General features: G+C 48.6%; 1 protein-coding gene across 2 annotated transcripts in view; it reads left to right on the top strand.

Annotated features, from left to right (window-relative positions):
* Positions 1 to 14,808, top strand: part of IL11RA (interleukin 11 receptor subunit alpha) — a 241,663-nt gene that overhangs the window by 204,876 nt on the left and 21,979 nt on the right. For both annotated transcript variants that reach the window (XM_030192833.1, XM_030192834.1), the window contains exons 8-10: positions 1,140 to 1,281; positions 7,912 to 8,004; positions 12,450 to 12,549. In XM_030192833.1, coding sequence (XP_030048693.1) covers positions 1,140 to 1,281; positions 7,912 to 8,004; positions 12,450 to 12,549 — 335 coding nt within the window. The remainder of the gene's footprint in view (positions 1 to 1,139; positions 1,282 to 7,911; positions 8,005 to 12,449; positions 12,550 to 14,808) is intronic.

Raw genomic sequence — 14,808 nt, 5'->3', positions numbered from 1 at the left:
TTTTTATGCACCAAACAGAGTCATTTCAAATTGGATTTTTTCTTCTGGAAACTCGCTGTGCACTGAAGGGTGTTCTGCACCCAGGGGAAATGTTGGGTTTGGATGAAGCCAGAATGATTTGAAACTTTATGGCTGAAGTTGGAGCTGGCTCTGTGACAAGCCGCGTTTATTGCTTCGTTGAAGGGGCGTAGCCAGACCTTGGCGGGAGGGGGGTCCAGAGCCCAAGGTGGGGGGGGGCACATTTTAGCCTGCCTCCCCCAGCCGCCGCCACCGACCCCCCCCCCCCCCCCCCCCGCCGCAAGGTACCCTTACTGGCGGGGGTCCCCAACCCCTGCCAGCCTTAGTCTTCTTCAGCGCCGGTCTGTGGCGCGTTCGCTGATCTGTGCTGTGAGTCCTGACATCCTGCACGTGACTTTAGCAACGTGCAGGACGTGCTGGACGTTAGGACTCACAGCACAGATCAGCGAACGCACCGGAGACTGGTTCTGAAGAAGACTAAGGCTGGTGGGGGTTGGGGACCCCTGCCAGCAAAGATACCTTGCGGCGGCAGCGGGTCGAAAGTGGCGGGGGAGGGTCGGTGGGGGGGAGGATCGAAAGTAGAGGGGGCCAGGACTAAATCTGTGGGGGCCCATGCCTCTGTGGCCCCACCTAGCTACGCCCCTGCTTCGTTGTATAGCAGTTATATCTTTGGTCAGTTTAAATATCGGCTTGGCCAGTTAAATTTTAACCGGCCAAAAAAGACCCAGATATTCAATGCCAGTCACTGGAAATGGCCCGGCATTGGATATCCGGGTTGAGCACCGATCACAGCAGGCAGCCTGGCTATCTCCCATGGTCTGAATATTGGACTTGAGGTATTTAGCAGAATTCACGAGAATTCGGGGGAAGCCACGCTGAAAATGTTTCTACTATTACTCTTAGAACTGAAAGAAGACCATAGTTTAGGTGGGATTTGAACTGAGGTCCTACAGGTAAAAGGCTCAGTAGAGCATTGACCAGTCCTTGGAGACATCCAGTCTCAGCAGGCCTTTTTTGGCACCTGACGACCTTATCATGACCTGTTCTTTGCATCTTGCTGTGCCAAGTAAAGGTATCTGCTGTTCATAGTGTGGACTTTTCTCCAATCTTTAATTGAACAGGTGGAAACTGTGAACCTGTCAGACGTCATCACAGATGCGTACTCAGGAACTGAGCATGTGGTGCAGGTCAGCGCCAGGGATTTCCTAGATGCCGGGAGCTGGAGTGACTGGAGTGTGGAAGTGAGAGCCACGCCATGGATCAGTAAGGACCCTGCCATGTGGTAATGTGGAGGTGGAGGGGGGGGGGGGGGGGAGGCGATGACTGGTACCATTCTTAACTAAGAATAACCAACCTATTGTTAGGGATACCAGGCTTTAGGTTCGACATATTAAAAGATCCCTCCTCAAGTAACATAGAGGGACATAATCGAACGGGGCCGGCCATCTATATGGGCAGCCATCTCTAAGGCCCGCCCCGGAAAGCGCCATATCCAACCGTATTATCGATTCAAGATGGCCGGCCATCTTTCATTTCGATAATGCGGTCGGGGCCAGCCAAATCTCAACATTTGGGTGGCCTTAGAGATCGCCGGCGTTAGAGATGGCTGCCATTGTTTTTTGCCGATAATGGAAACTAATAGCGGCCATCTCAAACCCGGTCAAATCCAAGACCTTTGGACATGGGAGGAGCCAGCATTTATAGTTCAGTGGTCCCCCTCACATGCCAGGACACCAGCCGGGCACCCTAGGGGGCACTGCAGTGGAATTCACAAATTGATCCCAGGTGCATAGCTCCCTTACCTTGTGTGCTGAGCCCCCCCAAAACCCACTACCCACAACTCTACACCACTACTGTGTTTAGATGTATTATTTTCTACAGAGAACCTACCCGCACAAAAATCAGGTGCTAAACGCTTCATACCAGGGGTGTAGCCAGACCTCAACATTTGGAGGATCCGGAGCCCAAGGTGTGTGGGGGAGGGGGAGGCACAGTTTGGCCCACCTCCCTGCCACCATAGCCGCCGAGAGTGGGGGACAGGGGTACAAAATTCCCTGGGCCCGGGCCTCCAAGGGGGGCCCGGCGCCGCAGTCCCACCCGCCCTCCGTCGTCGACCGTCTGCCCCCTGCATTGAAATCGCGGTCTCACCTCCGTGAAAGCAGCGCTGCAGGCAGCAGAATGCCTCCCTTCGGCCCTCCTTCCTTCCCTCCCTGTGTCCCGCCCTCGTCTGACGTAACTTCCGCGAGGGCGGGACAAAAGGAGGGAAGGAGGGCTGAAGGGAGGCGTTCTGCTGCCTACAGCGCTGCTTTCACGGAGGTGAGACTGTGATTTCAATGCAGGGGGCCAGCGACCTCGGGAGGGGGTGGAGGGGGCGCAGTGGCTGCAGTGACCTCGGGTGGCGGGGTGGCGAGGGCAGCAGGGGTGGGGCCCCGGGGGCGGCCTTGCCCCGGGCCCGGCCCAGTCTCTCGGCGGCCCTGCCTGCCACAACCCCTGCCCCACTGCAACCCCACATACCTTTTCCTGGTGGGGGTCTCCAACCCCCACCAGCTGTAGCCTTTCTCCAGCACTGTTCTTTGCACATTTGTCTGCCCTGTTTCCCCTCATGTCACACGCATGTTGAGTTTCACTAAAACCGAGCACGCGCACGACGTGAGAGGAATCAGGGCAGGCAATAAACAGAGAACAGCGCTGGAGAAAGGCTTCAGCTGGCGGGAGTTGTGGACCCTCGCTAACCAAACCAGGGTTCCCAGGATCCAATCTGGGGGCCCAGGCCCCCAAGGCCCCCCCATAGCTACGCCACTACTTCATCCTCATGGTGAATTGCAAAAGCTTTGAACTTGTGGATTTTGTGTCAGAGTAGACAGTCTGGAAATTACCTCCAGTGTATTAAAACACAGCCCCCCCCCCCCCCCAATATTCAGCCGGCAGCGAGAAACACTGTCGATATCTGCCCGCACACATTAAACCCAGATATTTATTTATTTGTTGCATTTGTATCCCACATTTTCCCACCTATTTGCAGGCTCAACGTGGCTTACATTGTTCTGTAATGGCGATCGCCATTTCCGGAATGAGAAATACAGAGTTATATTGCATTAATGTTCGTAGGTGACAGAGAGGGGGATAATCAAACAGGGGCGCCCATCTCTAAGGACGGCCCCCGTAAAGGGGCGGGGCAACCTGTATCATCGAAACAAGATGGACGTCCATCTTTCGGTTTGACAATACGGTCGGGGACGCCCAAATCAAGAAATTTAGGTCGACCTTAGAGATGGTCGTCCCTGGTTTTTGGCGATAATGGAAAGCAAGGACGCCCATCTCAGAAACGACCAAATCCAAGCCATTTGGTCGTGGGAGGAGCCAGCATTCGTAGTGCACTGGTCCCACTAACTGAATGGAAAAAGCCCTTCCCTTACCGATCCGGAAAGGAATGGGCATGCATGAAGGAAATTGCATGCAAATGAGCCGCTCGCTGTTAGCTCTTTTGCACACGACATTCAGTGTTGAGCCATAACCAGCCGATGGTATTGAATATCTGTTTGGTTTTTTTTAAATCATGCTAGCGCATGCCAGGTTAACTCGATATTCAGTTACTGCATAAAGGGGCCCTTTTACTAAGCTGCGGTAAAACATGGCCTGCGGTAGTGTGGGCATGTGGAATTGGTTTGCGCTGGGCCATTTTATACTGTGGTGGGTAAAAAGATCTTTTTTTTAATGGGGCAGTAAATGGCCATGCACTAAATTTAAAAGTAATGCCTGAGCTCTTGCTGCCACCTGTTTACATGGCGGTAAGAGCTCACGTCATGGGCGTAACTACATGGGACCAGGGGGGCCTGGGCCCCCCTAGATTTGGCCCTGGACCCCCCTGCCGATGACCCTCTCGACCCCCCTCCCGCCGCCAACCCTCCCCCGCCGCCGCCATCGCCGTGGGCTACCTTTGTTGGTGGGGGACCCCAATCCCCGCCAGCCGAGGTCCTCTTCTTCCCGCAAAAGGCTTCCTTCTGTTTCTGACGTCCTGCACGTCAGAAACAGAAGCAAGCCTTTTGCGGGAAGAAGAGGACCTCGGCTGGCGGGGGTTGGGGTCCCCCACCAGCAAACGTAGCCCACGGCGGGTTGGCGGCAGGAGGGGGGGTTGAGAGGGTCATCGGCAGGGGGGTGGGCAAAGTTAGTGGTGGCGGTGGCGGGGTCAGCAATGGCGGGGGGGGGGTGTTGTAGGTGCCGGGGGGGGGGGCTAAAATGTGCCAATTCACCTCGGGCTCTGGACCCCCCTTCCGCTGAAGTCTGGCTATGCCCCTGGTATATTCTATAACAGTGTGCATATATTTTAGAAATGCCCACAACCCATCAACGCCTATGGCCACACCCCCTTTTCAAGTATGCAATTCAGAATTTACGCACATCACATTATAGAATACACTTAGACAGTTCTGTGTGTAAATTCTAATTAATGCCAATTAGTGTCAATAATTGCTTGTTAAGTGACAATTATCGGCGTTGATTGGCTTGTTAACTAATTACGTTGCTTGCACAAATCCAGAATACGACTGGATTTGCGCACTCAACTTAAGTCACGCTATATAGAATCCAGGTGTAACGGGGCTGAGTTGGGGAGGAGCCAGCGATTATGCGGGAGCCGTGATATTCAGTGCCTGTGTCCCCAGAGGTAACTAAGCGTATAGAGCTACAAAAAAAAAAAAAGCCATCCTATCTTTGCCCTTTGAGCTATCCAGGCACCTACTACTACTACTACTACTATTTAGCATTTCTATAGCGCTACAAGGCGTACGCAGCGCTGCACAAACATAGAAGAAAGACAGTCCCTGCTCAAAGAGCTTACAATCTAATAGACAAAAATAAAGTAAGCAAATCAAATCAATTAATGTGAACGGGAAGGAAGAGAGGAGGGTAGGTGGAGGCGAGTGGTTACAAGTGGTTACGAGTCAAAAGCAATGTTAAAGAGGTGGGCTTTCAGTCTAGATTTAAAGGTGGCCAAGGATGGGGCAAGACGTAGGGGCTCAGGAAGTTTATTCCAGGCGTAGGGTGCAGTGAGACAGAAGGCGCGAAGTCTGGAGTTGGCAGTAGTGGAGAAGGGAACAGATAAGAAGGATTTATCCATGGAGCGGAGTGCACGGGAAGGGGTGTAGGGAAGGACGAATGTGGAGAGATACTGGGGAGCAGCAGAGTGAGTACATTTATAGGTTAGTAGAAGAAGTTTGAACAGGATGCGAAAACGGATAGGGAGCCAGTGAAGGGTCTTGAGGAGAGGGGTAGTATGAGAATATCGACCAATGCACAGTTAACTTCTGGGTAGTAGCCTGAGGGATTTCTGGTGGCTCCTCCCTGCCTCCCTCTCCCTAAAGATAAGATGAGCCCCTGACTAGACCCCCATCCTTCCTTTGATAGCCCTTGTGGTCTAGCGGGTCCTAAGAGCAGGAGAAATGCCCACTTGCTCCTGACTGTCATGGTTCTGGCCTCAAAATGGCCGCCACAACCTCTAGCAGCAGTCACGCAGTACTCGTGCACCCATTCTTTAACTTCTACATCCTTACATGTAGATAAAATCTTGTTTTTAGTAGATCTGTGCTACTCTCTCACAGCATTCTTGCGTACACTCAGGCATACATGAACTTACACCTCCTTTTACATGATTTTTCTTTCACTCTATTTCTCAAGACCAAACGTTCTGCTTTGCCTTCTTTATTGCAATATCATAATTAGTAGCTACTTACTTGTAATCCAGCTATGCTCAGTGGAACAATCGTCACGCCATCGTAACAAACCATCATTACACCATGCTCTTTCTTTCAGTCTAACCACCCTCTTACATTCCCATAATTCTTCGTTAAACCATGGAGTATATCTACCTGACTTCAATTTCAATGTTGTGTTGTCGAAGGAGCAATTTCTTCCAAAGCAGCACACACCGTTGGATCCCAGATCTCTACTAAGTCATTCAGTGTTGAGGTCATGTAGACACTGGGTAGAGGCTTAATTGCCAAGCAGAAAGTTTCTACTGCAACCCTACGGTGTGACCTATAGTATTTATTTATTTATTTGTTGCATTTGTATCCCACATTTTCACACCTATATGCAGGCTCAATGTGGCTTACATAGTACCGTGATGGTGATCGCCAATTCCGGTGTGAGAAATACAGAGTAGTATTGCATTACAGTTCAATAGTGGCAGAGTAATTTAGATAATCAAGGAGAAGAGTTAAGTTTTGTCCAGTTCTACTATTGGTTTCGTTATGTTGCATGATTCAAGTGTTTATGTTGGATTGTTATGGTATGCCTTTTTGAACAAGTAGGTTTTTAATGATATCAAGATGTTTGTTAGGTCATGCATTGTTTTCGTGACCTTAGGTAGTGCAGGCAACTATGGAATGCTGGATGCATAGGTTGATTTATATATGGACCAGGGTGCAGATTTTGAACGCTATTCGTTCTTTGATTGGGAGCCAGTGCAATTTTTCTCGTAGGGGTTTGGCGCTTTCGAATCTCGTTTTTCCAAATATGAGTAGTGAACTACTTCCACTACAATTTCAGCCAGCTCATACCCCTCAAAAAATAATAGATCAAATTATGATCTGTCCAGGGCGGTTCTCGCATCCTCAAATTTGTAACTCTCCCATCACTAGAATTGCCACAACGATCGTGAATAAAGTCAAAACATGACTTATGCAGTGTAGGTTTCCAAAACACTTGTATCAACCCTAAATTATCACACCATTCCCTAAACAACAGAACATCCAACTAATCATCCCGATCCCAACAGTGTTCAACTCACCATCCGATTAGACGTCCAATAGCAACAACACCTGATTCCGAACCTAATATGTCAACTGCTTTGGTTGTACCACAGAAAGTTGGTATATGAAATACACGACCCTTACCTGGCATTTAGCAATCCATAACGTCCGCTCACTAATGAGGAATGCTTAACCTCTTCTACGTGCACTGGACACAATTTCCTAGGTCAGTGCTTATCAATGTTTTTGTGGCCATGACCTCATTATCGCGGCCAAATAAAATCGAGTGACTCCCCAGAGGTGCCGAATAATGATGCACCTATGGAGAGCCCACCCAGGTCATGACTCCAAATGCAGGTTTTGGGAGCCCATTTAGGGCCCCGACTCACAGTTTGGGAAGCTCTGCCATAGACTTTCTCACATAAGTGACATGCATATAAGTGACATATCTATACCGCCCCATACAAGATACTACTGAAATGGCTAAATCCACCATAACAGGAACCACCACAGAGGGTTGCTTTCAACATCTGTAATCCCATATTTTACCTCTTCTCCCCCTTAAACCTAGAATTGGATTCCCACAACCTTTCAGTAGCAGGTTCCCATCCCTTGGTGCCATACCTACATACACCTCACTCCACTCAAACACGCACACTCCAAACAAATACACATACACTTCAACAACCAAAAACCAATACTCCACACCCAAAAGCACTCTCAATCCCTACAGTATCAAAATAACCCATGTCCCTTCAATAACCCAAATTAAACACAGACAAAATTTATCACACAAAAACGTTTAGCACAAAATCTCATACAAAGGGGCGCACAAAGGGATCTGCCCCTTCATCAGTGCACCTGCATTGGTACCCAATTGTGATGTGAGTGAGGGGCTGGAACTTACCACCCCTCATGTCATCCTCTCCTAAAGCACTATGGTGCAAGACTAAAAATTAATGTCCCAGAAATAGCAGCCTCTCAGAAACTAGCCAGGAAAGGCCATAGGGAGAAGTCTATTGTTTATTGTATTTCCGTTTTTCTTTTGATATTCCCTAGGGCAGAAGCTGACGTACTTCCACTGCTGCTTAGATGTCCCGGTTCTTCTTGCTGCATTAATCTTTCTCGTTTGTTTTCCTTTTAGGTTCCACTATGGAGACAAGTGAAGAAACCACTACAGTGGAGCTGGAGGGTCCCGATGAAGGACCCTCAACGGTTCCACACACAGAGCCCTTCGGTGAGTTTCCTGGGATCTTCTTCTTTTAACTTTATGGCTCGTGCGTGGGGCATTCACTGGTGGAGGAGTAGCCTAGTGGTTAGTGCAGTGGACTTTGATCCTGGGGAACTGAGGTCAATTCCCACTGCAGCTCCTTGTGACTCTGGGCAAGTCATTTAACCCTCCATTGCCCCAGGTACAAAGTAAGTGCCTGTATATAATATGTAAACCACTTTGAATGTAGTTGCAAAAACCTCAGGAAGGTGGTATATCAAGTCCCCTTTCCCTATTTGAGATTCTACATGGAATGTTGCTGTTGCTACTATTTGAGATTTTGGAATGTTGCTACTATTTGAAGATTCTACATGGAACGTTGCTACTATTGGAGATTCTAGATGGAATGTTGCTAATGGAGGAGTAGCCTAGTGGTTAGTGCAGTAGACTTTGATCCTGGGGAACTGAGTTCAATTCCCACTGCAGCTCCCTGTGACTCTGGGCAAATCACTTAACCCTCCATTGCCCCAGTACAAAATAAGTAACTGAATATATGTAAACCGCTTTGAATGTAGTTGCAAAAACCTGAGAAAGGCGGTATATCGTCCCATTTCCCCTTTCCCTATTTAAGATTCTAAATGGAATGTTGCTGTTGCTGCTATTTGAGATTTTGGAATGTTTCTACTATTTGAAGATTCTACATGGAACGTTGCTACTATTGGAGATTCTAGATGGAATGGTGCTACTATTTGAGATTCTGTTGCTACTATTTGAGATTCTACATGGAATGTTGCTAATGGAGGAGTAGCCTAGTGGTTAGTGCAGCGGACTTTGATCCTGGGGAACTGAGTTCAATTCCCACTGCAGCTCCCTGTGACTCTGGGCAAGTCACTTAACCCTCCATTGCCCCTGGTACAAAATAAGTACCTGAATATACTATGTAAACTGCTTTGAATGTAGTTGCAAAAACCTCAGAAAGGTGGTATATCAAGTCCCTTTCCTGCTCATCACTAGACGTCAACCATGCTTGAGCCTTGCTATCAAAGCCTTACCTACAAGCCTTTTCAGTGTGGTAGGTGGGAGTTTGCGATGGTTCATTATTGGGATTTTTGAGACAAGAATGAAAAATGTCATAGCTGCAATGGATGAATTCCAGTTTCAATAGGAAGATGAAAATCTAGTTGGGTGTCTATTCATGGTACAATTCATTGACCGCAGCACACAAACAGCAAAGGTGACAACAAATGTCCGAAAATGATGGTGCGGTGCAAAATTTCATTAATAGATATCAATGACTCAACACGAACCGTGTTTCAGCCGTAAAGTCTGGCTCAGGAGTCAATACCTGAAAATTACACAATGGTCTAATTCTGTGTAATGAGAATAAATAAGTGCACCAGGGCCGCCGAGAGACTGGGGTGGGCCTGGGCCACCCCCGCCCCTGCCAAGGTCGCCTACCGACCCAACTTAAATGCCTGAACCCTGCAACACTACGAAACCAAAGCACGTAATGGACATAACGTAACTCTTCCTCTATACGATTCCCCAATGGGTTTGTTCCACATGAACCTCATTCTGCCACAACATCACTCTGTAACTGTTTATACTGGAATTGGCGAACGCCTTCACGGTACTATGTAAGCCACATTGAGCCTGCAAATAGGTGGAAAATGTGGGATACAAATGCAACAAATAAATAAATAACTAAATATAGATAGATAGATAGATAGATAGATAGATAGATAGATAGATAGATAGATAGATAGATAGATAGATAGATAGATAGATAGATAGATAGATAAAATAAATAAAAAATTATAGCTTGGAGGGTTTTAGACTGATGATAAGAATGGAGTGCCATATGTGCTGACACTAAAGAAAATTTGCTTGCTGCCAAGCAGGGACATCCGAGGTCTTTTTCCTCCATCTTTGAATATAGAGAAATCTGAGTACGATGTGAATATTATTTGAATCAAAGAGATACACAAACAAATTGTTGTTTTCCGCTAATAACATTAGTTCGTAAAAAGGCCTCTTTGAGAATAAATGGCTTTGCATTAACCCACATTTATAAGGCAGGTTAGTGAATTTATTTTATTTTTGTTACATGGCAGGCTCAATGCAGTTTACATGGGGCAATGGAGGGTTAAGTGACTTGCCCAGAATCACAAGGAGCTGCCTGTGTCTGAAGTGGGAATTGAACTCAGTTCCTCAGGACCAAAGTCCACCACCCTAACCACTAGGCCACTCCTCCACTGTTGCTACTATTCCACTAGCAACATTCCATGTAGAAGAAGTCGGCCCTTGCAGATCACCAATGTGGCCGCGCAGGCTTCTGTGAGTCTGACGTCCTGCATGTACGTGCAGGACGTCAGACTCACAGAAACAGAAGCCTGCGCAGCCTTCTACATGGAATGTTGCTAGTGGAATAGCAACATTCCATGTAGAATCTCCAATAGTAGCAATATTCCATGTAGAATCTCCAATAGTATCTATTTTATTTTTGTTACATTTGTACCCCGCGCTTTCCCACTCATGGCAGGCTCAATGCGGCTTACATGGGGCAATGGAGGGTTAAGTGACTTGCCCAGAGTCACAAGGAGCTGCCTGTGCCTGAAGTGGGAATTGAACTCAGTTCCCCAGGACCAAAGTCTACCACCATAACCACTAGGCCACTCCTCTGAGAACTTCAGTTCGTACTTGAGGCAATAGAGGATGCAGTGATTACGCAAAATCATAAGTAGTCCTGCTTCTTAGTCTCGGGGCCGCTGAGAGACTGGCCCGGGGCAGGGCAGCTGCCCCCCCCCCCCCCCCCGGATCACGGCCACCCTCCCAATCATCGCCGTTGCCCAATTAAACACCTTGTTGGCTGGCGAGGCTCCCGAGGTCCCACCAGCAGAAGACGTCTTTCTCCAGTGCTGCTCTTTTGCCGATTGCCTGCCCCTGTGGCTGCTTTTCCTCTCAGCGCACGCTCAGTTTCAAAACCAAGTATGCGCGCCTGAGAGGAAAAGCAGCTGCTCCACTGGGTAGAAGAGTAGCGCTGGAAGTGCTCCTCCGGGTCCTCCCCAGCCCCCAAGGAGGACCCAGCCGCGGCACCAGAGTTGTCTCTCTCCTGCTCCTGTCGAGACGTTATCATTCGGGTCCTGTCCAGAGCAGGAGAGAGAGCTCGGCGCCAGGCCCACTTGGAGGCCCAGGCCCGGGGAATTTTGCCCCCCTTGCCCCCTCCCCCTCGCCGGCCCTGCTTAGTACCAACAGTAATTCATAGGGCATATTTTTCCCCCACTAGGGCATACAGATTGGGTTGTATTTTGTACCCATGGACATTTTAATAGGGTGGATTAAGATTAGGATTCCGTGGAGTAGTAGAAGTCAGCTATTGTTGGGGTTGGAAGGGTAGAAGGTGGTGGTGGGAAGGAGGGTTATTATAGCTGCTCATTGTTATTATCGTTTTCTATTTGTAATTTATACACAACAGTTGCACAGCATATTGTTCCTTTTTATACTTTAATAAAAAGATTTAAATATAAAATCATAAGTGTTCGAGACTTCTGCAGATGAGGACAGAGCCCACGGGGATGGGGTGGGGACAGGGACAGAACCAGCGGGAACAGAGATAGGGCCTGCGGGGATGGAGACAGAACCCACGGGGACGGGGACAAATGTTATCCCCGAGTAGGGTTACCATACGTCCGGATTTACCCGGACATGTCCTCTTTTTGAGGACATGTCCGGACGGATTTGGCCAGCCTGCCCATTTGTCTGGATTTCTGGACAAATGGGCTGGCTGGCGGGGGGTGGGAGCGGAGGCGGGCGCGGGACTCCCTTCCCCTCCCCTTACGCTACTATCCCTGGTGGTCTAGAGGTACCTCTTCGCTCTTCGGGGCAGAAAAGAAAGAGCCCCCTCTTTCGTGCCCGGAGCGCTGCTGCCAGCTGGCCTGCATCCTGTGTGAGTCCGGCTCTCGGCGTTTCAAAATGGCCACCGAGAGTTGAAGTCTCGCGAGGCTGCTTCAACTCTCGGCGGCCATTTTGAAACGCCGAGAGCCGGACTCACACAGGATGCAGCAGGGCAGCTAGCAGCAGCGCTCCGGGCAGGAAAGAGGGGGCTCTTTCCTTCCTGCCCTGAGCGAAGAGGTACCTCTAGACCACCAGGGATAGTAGCGTAAGGGGAGGGGCGATGGCGTGAAATGGGGCGGGGCAAGTGTCCTCTTTTTATGAGGACAAAAAATGGTAACCCTATCCCCAAGTCATTCTCTAACTCCAGCAATGCAGTGTCTCTTTTAGCACTGCTGTACAGTATCTGCACTGGAAGGACAATCTCTCTAGTAATGCAGTGTCTCCCCTAGCTCTGTTCTGTAATGTCAGCACTGGAAAACAGGTCAGTTTTTCAAGTTTCTAAGCTGCCAGAGAGATACATTGTCTGAACAGGCCAAACTGGTTTTGAACTGTTGGGGGTTTTTTTCCCTTCCATGTAGATCCCAGTGACGCACTAGAGAAGGTGGCCATTCTGGCCTCGATGGGGACCTTTGCCTGCGTTATCCTATTAGTGGCCCTGATCATCACCATTTTAATATGGTAGGTATTTTCCTTTTTTTAAATGAAATTATGCCTCGCAGCGCCATTCCTCAGGGAGAGATTGTCAGTGATTGGGAGACTTTTCAGTGCCTGCATCCAGAATCTCTGCTCAGACCACCAGACTGTTGCCTAGGTGACTCTTCAGACATTTGACCCTCCCTCCAAGGCAGCTCAAGGCCTCAATACCCCCCCCCCCCCCCCGTCCTTGGGGCAGCCCAAGGCCTTACCCTGTAGTCGAGCATCTCCCCAGTCCTTTAATACTGAAAAATACCATATGTAGTGTAACCAGGTACTTCTAAGTGCAGCCAAGGATAGAACAATCTCCTCAAGCCACAGGCTTCCAGTACAGTCAAGAAATAAATGTCCACCAGCAACTTCAATCTTAAGGACTTTATTCCATGCAGGTTTCTAGTAGACCTGATACACAGCAGCATTCACCTTCAATCTTAAGCACATATAAACCACCTGAAAGTGTGTGGCAAATAGTCCCCTTTAAGCAGTAGGCTATCAGCACATACCAGGATTCAATACAGGCTCACAGTCAGCTCCAGTCTGGGCTCTTTATCCAGTGCACAATAAACAGTAGTTCAGTTTCAAATAGAAGCAGTTCTTTCATTTCATCATCACAGTTAAATCACAAAGCAGCATCTACCTTCTACTCTCTTTACCCTCAGGAGAATTCAATACTTTAGGAACTCCTCATACCCAAGGGATTTCACCCTGCATCAGCTTCACTGGTAAATTCAATACTTTAGGGACCTACCTTACCCAAGGATTTTCAGCCTGCAAATACTTTGGGGACTTCCTCACACCCAAGGGATTTCAGCCTGCTTCAGTACTTTAGGGACCTCTCTTACCCAATGGTTTTCAGCCTGCAACTGCTTCTCTCTCTCCTGGGACTCCTTCCCACCTGCCTAATCAATCCCTGGCTTCTGCTCTCACAACCAATCATTCTCCTTCCATTAGCTTCCCCCACACCCATACCAGCTGAGTTAAGCATTAGACTAATGATGAGCTCCTGCACACAGGGTTTCCTATCTCTCTTTCTCCCTAGTGGCAGCCAATCTACACCTCCTGTTAGCTTACACCCATGTCCTCCCTTATTGCAGCTAGGAGTCCAGTCCGGGTTTTCCATCTCACCCCCTGGCTCCTTGCCTACAATGCCTTCTGGGACTTGTATTTCAGACTGAAACTGCCTTAACCCAACTATCCTGGATGTGACTTTATCACAGTAGATAAGAAATATAAAATGCATACAAAGGGTAATAAAGTAAAATATTATTAAGGAAAACCTATTAACTTATTATGTACAAATAACTCCCCCCCCCCCCCAGATATTATCAGTCAGCATTATTAATCATATTGTCCTTTTGCAGTTGGTCTTGTAATTCCCAGTTATATTTATTACATCTTTTAAAATTAGGATTTATTTACCGCCTTTTTGAAGGAGTTCACTCAATGCTGTTGACAGCAAGAATAAGTCAAACATGAGCAACAGACAAATACAGCAGTAAAAATATTCAAACAACAATGAAAAGTGTGGCATGGAGGGACATAATCGAACGGGAACGACCATCTCTAAGGGCGCCCATCTCCGAGGACGTCCCCGCAAATGGGCAGGGTATCCCGTAGTATCAAAACAAGATGGGCGTCCATCTTTTGTTTCGATAATATGGTCGGGGACGCCCAAATCTCAACATTTAGGTCAACCTTAGAGATGGTTGACCTAAATGTTGAAATGGTCGACCTTAGAGATGGGCGACCTCGGTTTTTGCCGATAATGGAAACCGAGGACGCCAATCTCAAAAATGACCAAATCCAAGGCATTTGGTCATGGGATGAGCCAGCATTCGTAGTGCACTGGCCCCCCTCACATGCCAGGATACCAACCGGGCACCCTAGGGGGCACTGCAGTGGACTTCACAAATTGCTCCCAGGTGCATAGCTCCCTTACCTTGGCTGCTGAGCCCCCCCCAAAACCCACTCCCCACAACTGTACACCACTACCATAGCCCTTTGGGATGAAGGGGGCACCTACATGTGGGTACAGTGGGTTTTGGGTGGGTTTTGGAGGGCTCACATTTAACAGGTGGGGGGGGGGGCCTGGGTCCACCTGCCTGAAGTCCACTGCACCCACTAAAAACTGCTCCAGGGACCTGCATACTGCTGTGATGGAGCTGGGTATGACACTAGAGGCTGGAAAAAAATGTTTTCAAAATTTGTTTTTGGGTGGGAGGGGGTTGGTGACCACTGGGGCAG

The sequence above is a fragment of the Microcaecilia unicolor genome, chromosome 2 (assembly GCF_901765095.1).
Source record: "Microcaecilia unicolor chromosome 2, aMicUni1.1, whole genome shotgun sequence".
NCBI classification, from domain to species: Eukaryota; Metazoa; Chordata; class Amphibia; order Gymnophiona; family Siphonopidae; genus Microcaecilia; species Microcaecilia unicolor.
The sequence above is the reverse complement of the archived record's forward strand: the minus strand, read 5'-3'. Positions and strand labels throughout refer to the sequence as shown.